General features: G+C 39.3%; 1 protein-coding gene across 1 annotated transcript; it reads left to right on the top strand.

The window, feature by feature from the left end:
- Window positions 1–496: 496 nt before the first annotated feature.
- LOC117910369 (probable U3 small nucleolar RNA-associated protein 7) lies at window positions 497–18,858 on the top strand. The gene is made up of 8 exons (XM_034824445.1): window positions 497–799; window positions 865–930; window positions 1,006–1,095; window positions 1,373–1,505; window positions 2,079–2,197; window positions 6,454–6,521; window positions 15,338–15,386; window positions 17,561–18,858. The coding sequence occupies exons 1-8, from the start codon at window positions 743–745 to the stop codon at window positions 18,587–18,589; spliced, it is 1,611 nt and encodes a 536-aa protein (XP_034680336.1). The 5' UTR covers window positions 497–742; the 3' UTR covers window positions 18,590–18,858.
- Window positions 18,859–19,339: the final 481 nt, after the last annotated feature.

Here is a 19,339-nt window from a genome sequence, read left to right as displayed (position 1 = left end):
GAAACAACATGTCTTCCAAGAAAAAGAAAATCTTAATTTCCATTCACCCGAACCAAATCCAACAAAAAGTGAATTAAGTCATTAGGAATAAAATGTAATATCATCAAAAATATTTTATAAATGGAAAAAAAAGAATACAAATGAAATCTAATAAAGGCATCAATCCTGTAGATAAAATGGTACAATATTAATTTGAATCATTTTGAGGTATATTCGATTAATTAATTAAAATTGATGCACTAATGAATAAATTATATAAATTAAAAAAATTAAATTCTTTATCAAATTTGTGAAACTCAAATTGATTTAATATTTAGAGAAAACTGAAGCCCTTGGAGTTGGTTTTAACCTGGATCGATATTTAAAGGTTTTATTAGTTGGGTTAGAAATCAGCCCACTTACGGCCCAATAGTTCAAAAATTGGGCCGGACCAGGCTCAGACCATTATCACCGGACTGAAGCTAGCCGCATGTTCCACACCGTTTTAGGGTTTGGTTGCAGCACGGGAAGGCGCCATCTTTGTTTACAAACGCAAGCATTCAATCATTTGTTCTCCAAACGCTGCGTTTCCATCGATTTTGAGTTTTCGATCAACCGAGTTCTAGGTTAGAATCGTTTGGATGCTGAGAAAGTACTTTTTTGGTTAGATATTCTGTCTGTTTGGACTGTTAGGAGTTGAAATCGTAATCGTATTGTATCTGGGAGTTCTGCAGCGTGATCATTAAAAAATTGAAGGAGCTAGATGGGGGTGGAACAAGCAAATGGCACTCCTACAGAGGTGGTGCCGCCTTCCGAACAGGTATATATGGTTTATTTATTAAACAATGGTAATCGTATTGTACTTATTTATTTATTTATTTGCAGGATATATCTGATGAGTTAGATGTGAAAGTGAAGAAGTATCTTAGAGGTGAAGGTGCTAATTTAGAGGTATGACATTGGTGATTGCATTGCTAGTTGCTAGTTCTTTGTTCTGGTGACATCATTGCAATTTCTCCATTGCAGGCTTTACAAGATAAGAAATTGAAGGGTCAACTTGTTATTAGAGAAGAATTATATGGAAAATCTGCAAAAGCTGCTGCCAAGGCTGAGAAGGTGCTTTAACATCTTTATTTAGTTTTTTTTTTAAATGTTTTTTTATGTTATAAATTCTTACAATTTTATCTCATACTTGAGATTACATGTTAAATTTGAGGTGGGTGAGGGGTTGTGGTGAGGATGGTGTTATCTCATAAAAGAATGGTGTAACAAACTGAAGTCTATTAGTATTCTGTTTAGCCAGATCTTGTATATTTTCTGTTTCTTTACAGTGGACACAATATAACGCTAATATGCCTTGGATTATATCCTAATCTGCAATCATTTTATTCAGTGGCTTATGCCAAGTGAGGGAGGCTATTTGGAGGCAGAAGGTATAGAGAAGACTTGGAGGATCAAACAGGAGTCTATTGCACGTGAAGTGGATATCCTAAGCTCAAAGAATCAATATGATATAGTCTTACCAGGTTGTTATCTATTGTCTGGTTGCTTTTAAATGAAATGGTTTAGTCATTCAGAAGTTTGGTTGACAAGTTGATTTTTTTAAAGGCAACTTTTTGATATTACCCTTCCTTGTTCCCTTATTGAACATAATAGGGGCACATGCACTGTGTACTTACACGGTTTTTTATAAAAAATCTGAGTGTTAGATTCTGCAAATACCAGTTTCAGCTGTGTGAGAAAAAAACAGTATTCTGAATGATTATAAACCTCATACTGAGATCTAGTGGTTGCTCTCATCTGTTTTTGGTTTCCTAATGATTATGGACTCACATATTGTTTTGCTGCTACCTAATTAACTAAGACCTGTTCCAACAAATTCTAATTATTTCAAAACCCTCATTTTCACTTAACTTCAGTTTGCATAACGTTCTGTTAATTGTTGATTTGCCCTGGAATCTTATGTTAGTAAGCTCTTTTAAGCATAACCTGTTCTTGACTACAAAAATATTAGACTCGTACCCAGAGGTTGCTAATTTGTTTCTTCCTGCCTAGTTTTATTCAATTATTCACTTCATTTTTTCTTCTTAAATATGCAGAGCTTGGTCCTTACACTCTGGATTTCACCTCAAGTGGTCGGTATATGGCAGTTGGAGGACGTAAGGGCCACCTGGCTGTCATAGATATGAAAAATATGGGTGTAATTAAAGACTTTCAGGTATCCATCAGTCCTTAAAATTTGAGCTAATTTTTTATGGAGATATAACCTGATCTTGTATAAAACCTTTTATTTGTATCTCAGTTTGAAAGATGGGGTTACTAAAATTAAATGCTTAAAAGTGCATTAAACTTGTCTTGGCAAATTACAAATTGTTAGGGTTAAAGCCTAAATAAGCTTGATATACAGTGTTGAACTCATTGTGTATTTGTTTTCATCAATTTATTGGGCCCAAAGAAGGCTGCTTTTTAGGCGGGGTGGTAGGGCTAACGTAGAAAAAAGGAAGTTTTAATTTTTTTTATTTTTTTGATAGGTAAAACCAATTTTATTAAAAGCACCAAAGAAGATACAAGTTGTATACAAGACTAAAATAGGGATTGATACACAAAAAAACAACTCCCTTGTTTCACTTATAGCCCAACCAATCAATAAAATCAAATAAAGACAATGAGTTGGAGCCTTCAGCTTCTCTCTTTCCATAAGGTCCAAAATAAGCACAAAGGAGTTGCTTTCCATGTCTTCTTCCTTTTCTTCCCTACAAAGGCACCTTGCCAGCTAAGGAGGGCATCCTTGATTGAGAAAGGCATTACCTATTGTACATCAAAAAGGGTAAAAATAGGATGTCACAACATGATTGCCTTGCGATAGTGAAGGAGGATATGATTTGTTGATTCCTTTTCTCCTTTACACAAATAACATTTGTTTGGTAGACACCAACCCCTCCTTTTTAGCTGATCTAGAGTTAGAATTTTTTCTCAAACTATTTCTCAAGCAAAAAAGTTGACTCTTCTCATTGAGACCTAAGGATTCCACACAATGCTTTTAGGGAATCCTTTTAGAATGTGTCTTGCTAAGGAGTAAAAGAATTTAACTGTAAAAGTGTCTCTTTTTGATAATCACCAAGCTGTGACATTTTCAATGCCCCTTCTAATTACTTGCCTTTGTAACCTTTTGAGCAACTCTTCCACCTCTCCCAATTCCCAATCATTTATTTGTTTTGTGAATATTGGATTCCAACAACCCACTTTCTCAACCTACTCCTACATCTAGTTTACCCAGGCTTCTTTATTAGAGGCTATTGAAAACAACTCTAGGAAAGCCTCAACCAGGGGATTCTCCCCACACCACCTATCATTCCAAAATCTCTCCCTCTTACTATTTCCTACCCTAAAAATAACTCCGTTGTTAAACTCCTTCCTTGTGCTCTAAATCGCCTTCCAAAGGCCACACCATACGCTTCCCTCGAAGCTCTAGAACACCATCCCCCCTCTTTCTCTCTGAACTTTCCTACAATCATCTGTGTCCAAAGAGATTTATTCTCAGATGCAAATCTCCAACACCATTTCCTAGAAGGGCCTTATCCATAGTGGACAACTTTCTAATACCCAAGCCCCCATCCTTTTTATCCAAGCTAACTATTGACCAGTTCCCTAGGTAAGGCCTACTTTGGATCTCTCCTCCCCTCTATTTGAAGCTTCTCCAATCTAAAGCTCACCTTACAAGGGATTACAAATAAAGACATGTAGTAGATCGGTAACTTAGATAAAGTGCTCTTTATTGAAGTTAATCTCCCTCTTTTTGATAAGTACTACCTCTTTCACAAAGCAAGTCTTTTCTAAAATCTTTCCTCCATTGCATCCCACACTTGTAAAGACTTAAAGGAAGCTCCCAAAGGGAGGCCTAAATAAGTAGTAGGGAGAAAGCCCACTTTACACCCCACCACCCAAGCCAAATCCTCTATATTAGAAACTTGCTCCTTTGGGATCAACACACTTTTATCCAAATTAAATTTTAAACCAAAAATCACCTCAAACCACATGGACGCCTAACTCAAAGACTCCAAATGCTCCTTGTTTGAGTCACAAAAAATCAGAGTGTCATCAACAAAAAGAAGATAAGACACTACCATACCCACTCCTCCTTTCCCACTAGCCAAGAAGCCTTGCATGAAGCCCCCTTCCATAGCCCTCTTCAAAATACTAGAAAACACCTCAATTTTTTTTTTAATAGGAAACGACAAAGAAATCTATTGATAGAAAAAAGAAGTACAAGAGAAGGATGAAGAATCCTCCCACCAAAGAAAAGCTAAACTACAAGAATACAAAAACAAGAATCTACAATGTAAAAACAAACAATCTCTCTAAGTTAGACCAACCCGTTGGAGCTACACACTGCTAGCCATGATGAAAAGAAACCTACTTGTCTCCATTACCATGATGAAAAGAAAAAGGGAAAGAGGATCTACTTGTCTTAGGCCTCTAGAACTTTGAAAGAAACCTATAGGTGTCCCATTAATCAGAATCAAAAAGTGAGTTGAGGAGATGCACCACCTAATCTATATTACCCACTTAGCCTCAAAGCCCATCTTTTCCATGGTCGCTAATAAAACCCCCATTTCACATGACCATAGGCCTTTTCAATATCCATTTTGCAGAGGACCCCCCTTTTTGTGCTCTTTAGCCTCAAATCTGGTGCCTCATTTGCTATAAAGACTGCATCCAAGATTTGTCTAGCCTCCACAAAAGCGTGTTTCGAATTTGAAATCACTCTCCCTACCACTCTTTTTAGCGTGTTAGCCAAAACTTTAGCTAGGAGCTTATAAAGACTCTTCACCAAACTAATAGGATAGAAGTCCCTCAAATCCTTTGCACCCCCTTTATTAAGAATGATCACAATAAAAGTGGCATTAAGGCTTCTCTCAAAATGGCCAAAATCATGAAAACTCTACAAAGAAGCCCATAACTTCATTCTTGACCATGTCCCAACAAAATTTTGGACGTTGTTTTGATAGCAAATGAGGTTGTTGATTCTAGATTTAAGGGCAATTCAAGAGGCATCATTTGTAAGTTTGATATTGAAAAGGCTTACAACCATGTAAATTGGAGTTTTGTTCTTGCAGTATTGGAAAAAATTGAGTTTGGCTCCAAGTGGATTAGGTGGTGTATCTCTATTAGTATGTTTCTCTATCTTGGTCAGTGGGTCCCCATTATATTTCTTCTAAAGCTCTAGAAGCTTGAGACAAAGAGATCCTTTGTTCCCTTATCTATTCATCATGGCAATGGAGGCTCTTTCCCGCATTCTTTATGATATTAGTAAGAGAGCCTAGAGTATTTGAGTTGGATTTTTATGTGGTTTGAGATTATTTTAGGGCTAAAGATCAACCTGGAGATAACCGAGTTGATTCCTATTGGGGTGGTCTCAAATATGGAGGATCTTATTGGGGTTTTAGGTTGCAAGGTAGGTGTTTTCCCAACCATCAATTTAAGCCTTCCTTCGGGAGCCCCTTACATCTTGTATACCTTCTTTTATTCCGTTTAATACAATCTTTACTTACCTATAAAAAAAATACAAGGTTCTAAACTAATAATATAAGGATAAGGCTCAAGGAAGTGCTCATGAAGGTTTCACTAGTAGAGATCCAATGGGAGGATAGGAAGAAGAATAAAACAAGTCCCAAACTGAATCTACTCTCCACCAAATAAAGATCCTCAAAATAATCTGTGTTTCTTTCCTGATTAACCCCATAAAACCCTGATGACCCTCAAAGCCTCTAAAAGAAATGTTCACCATCTCTGCCACACTGTAGAGAATGTTATGTAGGAAAATGTGAACATCTGAGTGCTCAAAGGAGGCCTGAATTAAACACAAGAATGAAATTTACATTGCTGACCATCATCTGAGCAATTCATAGGCTCAACACGTTGCCCAAAAAAGTTTGAATTTGCCTTATAATAGTATTAATTACACACATTTCTCTATGCTGTTTAGTGAAATAAGTCTCGTGTTTAAAACTATTTGCTAAAAACCTGAGCAAGCGTCAATCCTAGAACTCAAAATTGCAGAGCCAGACTCATAATTATTTCTATATATATATGTATATATAAGAAATAAAATGATACTTCTCATATGAGAACATCAACTTCAAAACATATAATAATGATGGAATTGTAATTATAAATAAAACAATCAGTAGATTTTTTATTCATCAAATTCAATAAATAAGATTCCCTTGGCTTTTTTTAATCTGAAAGCAGATTTGTTGAACAATTCCAAACTAATTTTTATATAGTTTGTCTATTAAAAACATATTTTGTGAAAATTAGTTGAACATCATATTCCAGTAACTACATTAAGTTTTCCAGTTAGAGTAAGTTTGCTTTAAAAATTAATAAAAAGTTTAATTCATGTTGGCTTTTTAATAAATCTTGTAGGAATTAAAAGCTGACATGATTTTTTTTCCTTTTTTCCTGCTGCAGGTTAGGGAAACAGTCCGTGATGTGGTGTTCTTGCACAATGAGCTGTTTTTTGCTGCTGCCCAAAAGAAGTATGCCCTTTTCTATAAATAGAATATTCTTCACCATATGAATGCATGTTATTTCTTATGAGAACATTTCTGTTAAGATTCAAAGCTGTATGATAAGAGTATAGGTACATGCTTCCATTTGGATTGGTGCCCATAATTTTTTAGGTGACCTTGATACAAAACTAAAAAACTTTTACTCCCTTAAACCAGTATAGCTGTTGATGTCAGGGCAATGTGGTTCAGGCATGATATTCTGTTTATCTTGGCTAAAAGTTGGAAGTGAAGTTTCAAGCAGGGGTTAGACCTTTGATTTTTCCCCAAGAAATAGCGCTTGCCAATTGCCGTATCTGTCTTGACACACTGATTAAATTCAAGGGTTGCTTTAACATGATCATTTTTTTTCTTCTCTCAAATGGCCTATGTTGAACCTGTCGTTCAGTCCTGATTCTGCTTTGTGTCCATTAATCTGTTGGAACCCCTCTCCTCGGTCATTTTGTTCTGTTTCAATATGTTTATCACCTCAGTTACAGTGACTGATTATCCTCCACTACAACTAGGCTTCTGTTTTGCTATCTGATCTTCTAGTGACATGCCATTGTTCTCTTGATGCAGGTCGTTTTAAATTCATATAGTGAATCTGTATGCAAACTGTTGCATTATAGGTTTTATATCCTCCCGAAGGTCTACTTGCAAAATTTCCATATTTAGTTTTAAGACTTCCAATAAAACAGTTATCTGACCAAATAAGTTGGGGATTTTAGTCATACTGTACATATTGTTTGTTCTTTTGATACAAGTCTGGAAGTAACTTTCTCTGAGACTTCAGGCTGTTTGCTTGTGTTTGTTTTATACTTTTTTTTAAGAGAGTTTTGTTTAAATGAAAAAAAGAATTTTTATTATTTATTTCTAACTTTTGTTTAAAATAAAAAATACTGTTCTCTTTTTTCTTTTAAATCCTCATCAATAAAAACCCTACTCTCGTTCTACTGCCTTTTAAGTCTATATATGTATTTTATGATTAATTTTAGGATAAAATTCATTCACCTCCCCAAAGGTTTGAGCTAAATATTTAGCTACCATAAGTTTTACAATTTCATCAAATACCTCCCTTATTTTACATTAAGGGAAAGATGAGTGAAAATAACAAATAAGAAGGGCCAGAGATGTATTTGATAAAATTTCAAACTAATGGTAACTAGGCGTATTTAGCCCAAACTTCAATTGATTGAAATTAACCGTTAATTTTATAATGTAAAGTTTTTTAATTGAATTATATTTTATTAAAAGATAAGCATTTAGAATTTTATAACATGTGAAATTTTGGGACACTAAGAGCCCATTTGGTAGTGATTCTAAGAAGCGATTCTAATATTTCTAGTACTTGAATCTTTATACTTTTTAGATTTGACTGCATGGAGGAGAGAGAAAGAAATAGAGAGAGAGTGAGTGGGAGAGACGGGGAAGAGTACAGGCCCCAAGGTGTGAGAGAGGTCCCAGAGGGAAATCTCAACTCAGAGGGTCGGAAAAGGAGTTTTGGGATTGAGTCCAAAACTTTCGAGGTTGAGGTAGAGAAGAAAAAGGGGAGGATGCAAGTCTTTATAGTGGAGAAAAAAGGAGGGGTTTCTTCTTGGATTAAGTTGGGGCCGGCAAGCTTAGGGCCACTCATTGAAGGTTTGGTTTATTGCTCAAAGGACACGAGGACGGGTCATTGGGAGAAACGATGGCAAGAGAATGGGAGATTTTTTTCTTTAGTGCGAGGGGAAAACAAGGGGGGTTGCTTCCTTCGCCTGGGGGTCGCAGATCGGGAGAAGAAGAGATTTAGTATCTTCGTTCCCAGAGGCAGAGGAGCAAAAGGGGGCTGGATCCTCTTGGTGGAGGCGCTGCGAGGGATAGAATCCAGTCCAGAGGGGTATTTGAGACAAGCGAACAGGGACAAATCTTGGACACCCTTGTTGGGAAAATCTTTCGCGGAGGTGGTAAAGCAGAAGTGCAGCACCGACGAAGGGGTGGTGAGGGTGACAGTGAATAACAGAGATGTAAATGTGAACTTGGAGAAGCTGGACCACTGCCTTGTTGGTTGTTGGAATCTAACACAAGATGGGGGGGAAGATTTAAGAAGATGGGGACCCAAATGTCGAAATGGTGGGGCTTAAGGGCAATTTAGGATTGGCCAAATTGGAGGACGGCAAGGCACTTTTGGAGTTTGAGTTGATAAATGAAGCCGAAAAAGCCCTAATCGGTGGGGAAATAGAGGTCGATGGCCTCGTCTTGCGTTTGGAAAAATGGAGCCAAAGGACGGGATGCTTGATGGAGGAAGAGAAAGAAAGAGAGGCCTGGGTAAGGATAGTGGGTCTTCCCATTTCGTACTGGAATCGGGACATTCTGTGCAAGATAGGAGACGGATGTGGGGGTCTGTTAGAGATAGACGTCAAGACGGAGAGGAAGGAAGAACTACAGTGGGCTAGAATCCGGGTAAGGAGAAAAGAGGGGAAAAATCCTAACATGTTGGAAATCTGGGCCGAAAATACATGCTACTCCCTCACTCTGTGGTGGGAGACGAGGCCGACGCTGCGAGTGGTGCCGTCCGGCGAGGAGGAAAAACAAATAGCAAAAGACGGAGAGGTAGAGGGAGAGGTCCAGTCACGCGAGGGCAAGCGCGTGAGGGAGGCTGAAGGGGGCTCGCAACTCGAGGAGCAGCGACAGACTGCGGATGGGACGCGAGAGCTGTCTGTTGGGTCAGGGCGATCCACAGAGGGGGCTCGTGGGCCTGGGGAGCTACAGCTAAGGCCCAAGGGAGTGGGGCTGAAACAAAATGGGCCAGCTGTGTTGGGCCTTTTGATGAAGCCCAGTGGGGCTGAGGGCAGCAGTTCATCCTCCTACGCTAAGGAGACTGTTGGTCAAAGAGAAAGTTGGACCATGGCCCGTAAGCCCGTGGCGGATGTGGGCCTAGTAGGCGCTGGTCAGAGTCCAGTAAGGAAACCATGTGGCCAGCCTGCTGAAGCCCAGAGGTGCGAAGCAAAATCGGGAAGCCCATTCTCTGATTTCTCTCTATTTGGAGAGAAGGATGGACTGCACAGGCAGAGTGAGGCAGAACTCCTCCTCATAGGGCGATCGAAGACTGATAACGCCCTTATTGAGGAAGCGACGAGGTATGTACAGTCCGATTCCTTGGTCCCGGTGTTTCCTTCTTCCCCTTCTCTTTGTTTTGGTCGGACTCCAGTGGGGGAGTTTTGCGACCTTTCTGGGTCAGAAAAGCAGAGGGGCGAGGACGATCATCCGCTCCAAGTGATCATGGGATTGGAAACCCCTGTGTCAGAGACTGTTGAATGTTGGGATCTGGTGGAGGTCAACAAAAGTAGAAATGATGATAATGGTAAGGAGTTGGGTTCTGATCAAATAGTACCTCGAGTAAATAAGGCAGGGGGGGAGCTTAATTGGGAGAAAAGTGACTTCGCCAGATTTAGTGCGTTCTTGGGTTTTTCGACAGAAGGTCTGGAGAAGGACATCATGGAATTCCTGATCAAAATTCGCAAGAGAAGGGAAAGGGTTCACAGTAAGAACAGTCTGGAGAAATCCAAATTTGAGAGAGAATTAAAAAGATTGGAGTGCTCTATTAACTATGAAGGGGGGAAAAAGCAAACTGATGGAGGACAAATAAGGGGGTGCCAAATTACGGAGTTTAAATGAAGCTAAGAATCTTAAGCTGGAATGTTCGGGGGGCCAATGACAGCGCCAAAAGAAGGGTTATTAAGGCAATGATCAGAAGTCAGAGGGTGGATCTTTTTTGTCTCCAGGAGACCAAAATCCAGGCTTTGTCGGAGGGACTGGTGAGAAGTCTGGGCTCGGGTAGGTGGTCTAATTGGGTGGCTTTGGACGCTTTGGGCACTGCGGGAGGGATTTTGGTGTGTTGGGATAGAAGGTCTCTGGAGGTGATGGAGACGGAGGCTGGAAAATTTTCTGTTTCCTGTAGGATTAGGAATGTGGAAAATGGGATGACCTGGATTTTTACTGGGGTGTATGGACCTTTCTCCAGAGAAGATAGAGTGTGTTTGTGGGAAGAACTAGGGGCAATTAGAGGCTTGTGGGAAGATCCATGGTGCTTAGGGGGGACTTCAATGTCATCTTGTCCCAGCAAGAAAGAAGTAGTCAGGGAAGGTTATCTGGGGCCATGAGAAGTTTTGCCCAAACTGTAGAGGATTTAGAACTCACTGATCTGCCTATGCAAGGGGGTAATGCCACTTGGAGTGGGGGAAGGAATAACCAATCCTGGGCGAGGCTTGACAGATTCTTGGTGACTCAGCAGTGGCTAGACATGTTCAGTGGGGTAACCCAATGCAGATTGCAAAGACCCATATCCGATCATTTCCCCATATTGCTGATGGGCGGGGGAATAAGGAGGGGCCCTATTCCGTTCAGATTCGAGAATATGTGGCTGAAAGTGGACGACTTTAAGGGTCTTCTCCGGGGGTGGTGGCAAGGAATTGAGGTGGGAGGAAGGGCTAGCTTCAGATTGGCCTACAAGTTGAAGGTTTTGAAGCATAATATTAAAATTTGGAATAAGGAGGTGTTTGGCAGGTTGGAGGTTAATAAAAACTCCGCCCTTCAGCAGCTGGAATACTGGGATGGAGTGGAAAGTGAGAGAAGCCTGACTATAGCTGAAACCGAGCAGAAAAAAGAAGCAAAGGATGCCTTCTATAAATGGGTGTTAATGGAAGAAGTGCATTGGAGGCAGAAGTCAAGGGAGTTATGGCTCAAGGAGGGGGATAGGAACACCGGTTATTTTCACCGTATGGCCAATGCCCACCGTAGGAACAATTCGCTGGACAGAATTGTAATCAATGGGGAGCTGCTGTCTGAGGACCAAGAGGTGAGGGATGGGATAGTGAATGCCTTCCAGAACTTGCTCTCAGAAGAGCCGGGGTGGAGAGCGGATATTGAGGGACTGCAGTTTAATCAATTGAATTCCCGGGAAGCTGATGGTTTGGAGGTGCCTTTCTCTGAGGAGGAAATCAAATCTGCTCTGATGGAGATGAGGGGTGACAAAGCCCCAGGCCCGGATGGTTTTACCGTGGCCTTCTGGCAAGACTGCTGGGATTTTGTGAAGGAGGAGGTGGTGGATATGTTTAAGGAATTCTTTGAGTATGGGTCGTTTGCCAAGTCTCTCAACACAACCTTTTTGGTCCTCATCCCTAAGAAAGGTGGAGCTGAAGACCTGGGGGATTTTAGGCCAATCAGCTTGCTTGGGGGTTTGTATAAACTTTTAGCCAAAGTCCTAGCTAATAGGCTAAAAAAAGTGCTGGATAAGGTGGTTTCAGTCGACCAAAATGCTTTTGTGAGAGGGAGGCAGATTTTGGATGCTTCCCTAGTAGCTAATGAGGTGATTGATTATTGGTATAAAAGAAAAGAGAAAGGCTTGTTATGCAAGTTGGACATCGAAAAAGCCTATGATAGCGTCAATTGGAAATTTCTTATGAAGGTTCTTCGGAAGATGGGGTTTGGGGCTCGTTGGATGGAATGGATGTGGTGGTGTATTTCTACTGCTAAATTCTCTATTTTAATCAACGGGGTTCCAGCTGGGTTTTTTTCAAACTCAAAGGGGTTGAGGCAAGGAGACCCCCTCTCTCCTTACCTTTTCGTATTGGGAATGGAAGTGCTTAGTAATATAATTAGACGGGCTGGTGAGGGGGGTTTTATTTCAGGATGTAAGATGAGGGGGAGAGGGGGGGAAGAGCTGTCTGTTAGTCATCTTCTCTTTGCTGACGACACTCTCATTTTTTGCAAAGCTGAAAGAGAACAATTGACCTATTTGAGTTGGATTTTAGCTTGGTTTGAGGCTGCATCTGGCCTTAAAATTAACCTAGCTAAGAGTGCTGTTTTTCCGGTGGGGGAAGTGGATGAGGCGGAGGAGCTGGCGGCTGAGCTAGGCTGCAGTTTGGGGGCTCTTCCCACTGTGTACCTAGGGCTGCCCCTTGGAGCCCGTCACAAAAATTCCTCTTCTTGGGATGGGGTGGAGGAGAGAATGAGAAGACGACTAACTCAGTGGAAAAGGCAATATATATCGAAGGGGGGAAGAATTACTCTCATAAAGAGCACTTTGGCCAACATACCCATCTACCTCCTTTCCCTTATTCGTATTCCTAAGGCTGTGGCAAGAAGGATTGAAAAGATTCAAAGAGATTTTTTGTGGGGGGGAGGAAGATTAGAGGGAAAAGCTCACTTGATTAATTGGAAGGTGGTGTGTAGGCCTAAGGAGGAGGGGGGTTTAGGCATCCGAAAGATAGATGTATGGAACAAAACTCTTTTGGGTAAATGGGTTTGGAGATATGCCTATGAAAAGGATAACCTTTGGAAAATGGTGATAGGGATGAAATATGGTCAAGAGGAATGTGGGTGGAGGACTAAGGAAGTTAGTGGGCCTTATGGGATGGGGTTATGGAGGGAGATCATGAAGGAGGCGGACTGGTGTTGGGAGAGCATGGCTTTTAAGGTGGGGAATGGGACTAGAGTTTTGTTTTGGACGGACAAGTGGTGTGGCAATGAGGCGTTTTCTCAAACCTATCCTCAGTTATTTACCTTGGCGGGCCATAAGAATGCTAAAGTCTGTGAAGTGTGGGATTCTAGTATGGGTCAAGGAGGTTGGAATCTCAGATTGGTTAGAGATCTCAATGATTGGGAGATGGAGCAGATAGGTGGCTTGTTGTATCTTCTGAAGGATTTCAGGATAGCTCCTGAGGAGGACTCTGTGAGTTGGAAGCGGGAAGGCAATGGTGTGTTTGGGGCCAAAGGGGCCTACATAAGTTTGAGTGGCCCCTCAGCCGGTGCTTTTCCAAATAGACGCATTTGGTTGGATAAAGTTCCAACAAAGGTGTCTTTTTTTGCTTGGGAGGCATCATGGGGGAAGATCCTCACCTTGGACAAGCTTCAAAGAAGGGGATGGCAGCTCCCTAATCGGTGCTACCTATGCGGATGCGAAGAGGAGAATGCAAATCATATTTTATTACATTGTATAGTGGTTAAAACTATTTGGGAAATCTCCCTTGCCATTTTTGGAGTTCAATGGGTATTCCCAGAGTCAGTTATAGAGGTGTTACGTAGTTGGGGGGGTTCTTTTGTGGGGAAAAAAAGAAAAAAGATATGGAATTCCATCCCGTTGTGCATATTTTGGACGGTTTGGAAAGAAAGGAATAGGATAGTATTCAGGGGAGGGTCCTTAGATATTCAGAAATTTAAGAATTCTTTTGTATGTAACTTGTGGAGTTGGGCTAGGGTGTACATTGGTGAGGAAACTCACACTCTGTTAGGCTTTTTGGAATGGCTTGGGACCACTTGAGGGTGGGTGAGGTTGGTCAGATTTTTTTGTTTTTCCAGCCTTGAATGGGGTTGGTCAGTATACTCCCTGTATACATGTGGCTTTTTAGCCTTTTCTATTATATATGATTGCTCATTTATCAAAAAAAAAAAAATATTTCTAGTACTTGAAAATTTTTATTTTTCAAGTGTTAGAAGGGGTAGAAACACTTTCTAAAATCATTGTCAAACATGCTTTAAATTTGTTAGGAGAGTTTTGCTTAGAAAAGCTTCTCTCTCTCTCGCTCTCTCTTTTTTCTAGAAATTTTAGCATTATTTTGTTGTTGATTATTTTAAGTATTGATCTAGACTTAAATGGAAAATCTGAAATAAGTTTATTAAACTTTAAAGAAGATTAGAAAATTTGATGAAATTAATGGAGTTGGAAGATATTTAAATCTAAATTAAATATGAGAAATTACTCAAAGATAATAGTAATTAAAAAAGGGGCAATACACACATACAGGGAAGTTTGTTTGTGCCAATGAATACCTTTTTTTTTTTTTTTTCCTCTTTCCAAATTAAGAATGTACCAAGAAATCACTCTCTTAGGCATGTATCAAGAAAAAAAAATCCTGATAAATTTTGTATTTTGAGATGTTTTGTGAAATTATTAATCTTTAAATATTTTATCTTAATTATATAAAATAAGAACAAACATAATATTTTTTTTTTAAGACATCTAATTACTAATTTTAAAATATTTTTAGCATGTAAACACATGCGCTTATGTTGATAAAAACAGTCATTCAAACTTACGTATTTAGCTCCATTCAGATATTAGTATTTCAGATTATTAGGCTGCAGGGTTAAATGATTATGCTTCCAAATACGCCTTATTCTTTCATTTTTGGTGGTTGAATAAATCATATACTCAATCCAGTCTTTCCCACCTGGGAGGCTTTATTGCTTCATTCATGTTTTGCCATCTCCTGCTACATTAAGCGCCATTTTTCTGTTAAATATGGGCCATTTGGTTTGACCTGGTGCAGTCATTAATTTTTGTAGGACACGAACAACCATCTCAACCCACTTTCTATTATCCTTTTGCTAATAGGACTTCCTTCAAAATTTTCATGGATTCACATACTTTGGTCTTTCCTCTCTTGCCTTTTCATTCATCGATCTTACCCTTTCATTTCAGCCGCACTCATTCTATACCTATGTTTCTTTACCCACATTCTGCACCATAAATCACATCTAGCCTTATCCTTTTCTATTGAAATTCCTTCCAATCTGATGACAGTAAAGATGATCACAACATGCTTGCTTGTTGGTTTGGTTAAAAGATTTGACTCTTTAAAATGCTTTCAGTTTTCCATCTGTGGTGCAACTATTTAATTTCATTAGTTGTAAAGAATATTTTAATCTTTCTATGTTCTTTCATCAGTGCGGTCAACAATAAGCTGTATGATCAGCAATAGTCTGTTAAATAGATCATCCAATAGTATTATTTGGATCATATAGCTAATAAATCTAAAAACTGACAGGTATCCATATATTTATAACCGGGATGGGACAGAACTTCACTGTCTAAAGGTTAGTATCTCCCCTTAAAGGAATTGTTTATGGATCCTCTTGAGCATTCCAGAGGCTTTTCCCTGACTAGTTTGATGGTTCATTATGATACATCTGTCTGTTTTGTTTTCACGTCATCTATGGGGGCCTGATGTTTTTGTTTATTTTGTTTACAATGTTTATGGGGCTCATCATTCTAACTCTCTGTTTCAAATAACTATATTGTTGGTCACTTTTTTTTTTTTTACAAGTACAACATATTAGAATAACTCATAGATTTATAGCTTTGTAGAAAGTCAAATAAGTCAACTTTTGCATTTTTAGATTGCTATAACCCACTTCTGTTCTTGACTCTTTCAAACCAGTTTACCCACAAGTTAGTAATGATAGCTCTTATCCAGAATGCTTTCATTCTCTGGCTTCTTCTCCCAACCCTCTGGATGGAAATAATAAATGCATCTGTAATGCCCCAAGAAGAGAACCACACCCTGTGTCTTTGTCCAGAATTGGTGGTTGATTTAGTTGTAAGGTTTCCTTTTTTTAGATTTGGTGGATTCAGTAAGTTGTTCCACTTATTTGATAGTTCCTTATTGATAGGACTGTATGTGGGCTACACTTTCAAACTAAAATTAAGGATACTTTTTTTTTTCTTTGATAAGTAAAAAAGATAAAATTGTATTGAAAAGAGCTGCCAAAACAGCGACTCAAAGTATACAAAGAAGATACACCTCCCCCCATCAAACACAGAGGAGTAAGAAAAACCCTACTCTCAACGAGAACCCACCCAATCAAGGAAACCAACTAAAGTTGAAGGACCATCTTTTATGAACAAATTTGTCTCCGACCAAAGCAAGAACACAAAAGAACTCTTAAGTCTTTGGATGGACAACACATCATCTTCAAACGCAATACTATTCCTAGCCTTCCAAACCGTCCAAAAAATACATAAGGGACCTGCTCTCCAAACTTCCTCTCTCTTTTTTCCCACCAAAGACCTGTTCCAGCTCAACAGAGTCTCTTTAACAGTGGCTGGCTGCACCCACTGCACCCTAAAGAGAGAAAAAAACAATGCCCATAAAGTCCTTGTCTTGCCACAATGGAGAAGGGTGTGATCTATCGATTCCTCATGCATTTGACAAAGGTAACATCTATTCGCTAAAGGCCATCCTCTTTTCTGGAGTTGGTCCAAAGTAAGAGCTTTTCCTCACGTTGCTTCCCACCCAAAAAAACTCACTTTAGGCTGCACGCAAGTTTTCCAAATAACATTTGATGGGAAAGAGACTAAAGGGCCAGAACCTAACTAAAAATAAGGATACTATTAAAGAGTATGATATACATTGTGAATCCAAATCCTACAAGCTTGAACTTTTAGGAAAATTGGTTGTTCAACATGATATCAGAGCCTTGTTGGTGGGAAGTCATGTGTCGAACCTCACTGCATAATTGTATCCCTAATTTATTAAAGAGGCTAATTATGGTTGCTTTCCTACATACCTATGTATCTCTCCACATGTGGGTATGGGGCCGTAGGTTACAGAGGGTATTAAGGAGCATGATATACATTGTAAACGCAAATTCTATAAGTTTAAGCTTTTAAAAAATTAGTTACCTATAAAAAAAAGGTTTAAGCTTTTAGGAAAATTAGTTGTTCCATAGATACAAAAATCATTTACCTCAAAGAAAGCTCAAGTACAGGTTCATAAAAAACTAGGTAGAGAAGCTGGCTTCTTATCCAGAATTCTGATGTCATCAATAGCAGTATGCTTTGATTGCCTTCCCACTTGTTGAAATCAAATAATATTTGAATGCCATATTGTTCCATCACTTGGATGTTTTGTGCTTGCATTTGTCTTGGAATTAATTTATGAAGTTTGATGCACAGAGGTCTAGCTTGATACATGCCAAACAGGCTGATATTATTATGGAACATTAACTGTACGCCATCATGTCAGAAGCATAGGTCCATTGCATAGACTTTCTCTAGTTTGTATCATGCTGTTGTCTGGTTATCTCTCCAGTTAGAATCTGTAATGGTAGGACCCTTGTGATTCCACATACATGTGCACCTTCCTCTCATTAGCTGTGTCCAGATTCTGATACATGATGGAGTTAACCTAGCTTTAATCTTATGTAGTTTCCTTGCATTTCATATTTACTTGAGTTGCTTGTGGTCTAAAGCTCTTTCTGTCCTTCAGGAGCATGGTTCAGTACTAAAACTTCAGTTTCTGAAAAACCATTTCCTCTTAGCATCCATAAATAAATTTGGGCAGCTTCATTACCAAGATGTTACTATGGGTGAAATGGTTGGTAACTACCGGACTGGTCTAGGCCGTACTGCCATAATGCAGGTGAATCCATTCAATGGAGTTGTTGGTTTGGGTCATTCTGGTGGTATAGTGACCATGTGGAAGCCTACCAGCTCTGCTCCCCTCGTGAAGATGCTGTGTCATCATGGACCCATCTCAGCTTTAGCATTCCACCCCAATGGACATCTCATGGCCACAGCTGGCATGGATAAGAAAATCAAGCTTTGGGACTTGAGGAAATTTGAGGTTCTCCAAACTTTACCAGGTCATGCCAAGACCTTGGACTTCAGTCAGAAAGGTTTGCTTGCCACTGGAACTGGCTCATTTGTACAAATTCTCGGGGATTTCTCAGGGACTCAAAATTATAGTCGGTATATGGGTCATTCTATGGCGAAAGGCTACCAGATAGGAAAAGTGCTGTTCCGACCATACGAAGATGTTCTGAGCATAGGGCACTCTATGGGTTGGTCTTGTATTCTCATCCCTGGATCTGGAGAACCCAACTTCGATTCATGGGTGGCAAACCCGTTTGAAACATCGAAACAGCGGAGAGAGAAGGAAGTACACTCTCTTCTCGACAAGCTCCCGCCTGAAACAATTATGCTGGACCCCACCAAGATTGGTACAGTGAGGCAATCAAGGAAGAGAGAGAAGCCAACAAAGCAGGAGAGAGAGGCCGAAATGGAGGCTGCTGTGGAAGATGCCAAGAGCATTCCCCTGAGGAAGAAAATGAAGGGGAAGAACAAGCCGAGTAAGAAAGTGAAGAAGAGGGAGGAGGCAGTTGCCAGAGCCAAGAAGCCATTCCTGGAGCGACAAATGGAGGAAGAAAATTTGTCTACAAAGAAACAGAAAATAAGTGGGGAAATTGAACTGCCCAAATCTCTACAGCGCTTTGCTCGCAAGAAAGCAACAACATGATTATAACAATATTTTGTGAAGCTTATACTATAGTTTTGTTTTTCCCTCCTCTCCACTCCATTTGCCCCCTTTTTTGGTGTTCATCTGATCTAAAATGTATTTTATTTTCCAATTTTTTGTTGTGTACTTGAGAGATAAATTAGATTAGATTGGCGGAAAAATGATTAATGCAGTGAGTCGACCCAAGTAGTTGGGATTTTGAGCAGAATTTGATCGGAAACTAAATTGGGCAAATTTCACTAACAATGTTTAAGATGGGTATGATGTTATATTGTGTAGGGAGTGATATGGTTGACAATGGAGGTGGTAGGTGATACTGATAGCTCTACAAGGCCGCCACCGGCAAAAGCCATTCCTACGTCTCCTCTAATCCCTAATCACCTCACAGAGGGCTTCGAGTCTCTGTGGGAATTGTTTATCAACTTGAAAACAAGATCGGTAATTTTTAATTTTGTGAGAAATGGGTGTTTTTGGAAAATGTATTTTATTACTTTCAGTTATTTTTTTCTCTTATATTTTTGGGATTTTAAAAAATAATTGTATAAATATGAAGAATAATTGAACTTAAAGTATTATATATCAAAATTATTTTTTTTTAAATTTTTTTCTTTTTATTTTCCTTCAAATTTTGAAATTTATAATTTATACATTAATATATGTTTTTGTTAATTTTATTTTAACCATGTTTTTTCTTTTAACTTTAATATGTTTTGATTATTTTATATTGTGAAGTTATAATAGTAAATTGTT

Source organism: Vitis riparia, unplaced genomic scaffold, assembly GCF_004353265.1.
Source record: "Vitis riparia cultivar Riparia Gloire de Montpellier isolate 1030 unplaced genomic scaffold, EGFV_Vit.rip_1.0 scaffold725_pilon_pilon, whole genome shotgun sequence".
Taxonomy (NCBI): domain Eukaryota; kingdom Viridiplantae; phylum Streptophyta; class Magnoliopsida; order Vitales; family Vitaceae; genus Vitis; species Vitis riparia.
This window is presented reverse-complemented; position numbering and strand designations above follow the sequence as displayed.

Excerpts from the sequence above, each read along its gene's own strand:
- LOC117910369 (XM_034824445.1), top strand. The coding sequence starts at position 743 with ATGGGGGTGGAACAAGCAAATGGCACTCCTACAGAGGTGGTGCCGCCT. Across the intron at positions 800-864 it reads TGGTGCCGCCTTCCGAACAG|GATATATCTGATGAGTTAGA; the intron begins GTATATATGGTT and ends ATTTATTTGCAG. Across the intron at positions 1,506-2,078 it reads ATATGATATAGTCTTACCAG|AGCTTGGTCCTTACACTCTG; the intron begins GTTGTTATCTAT and ends TTAAATATGCAG.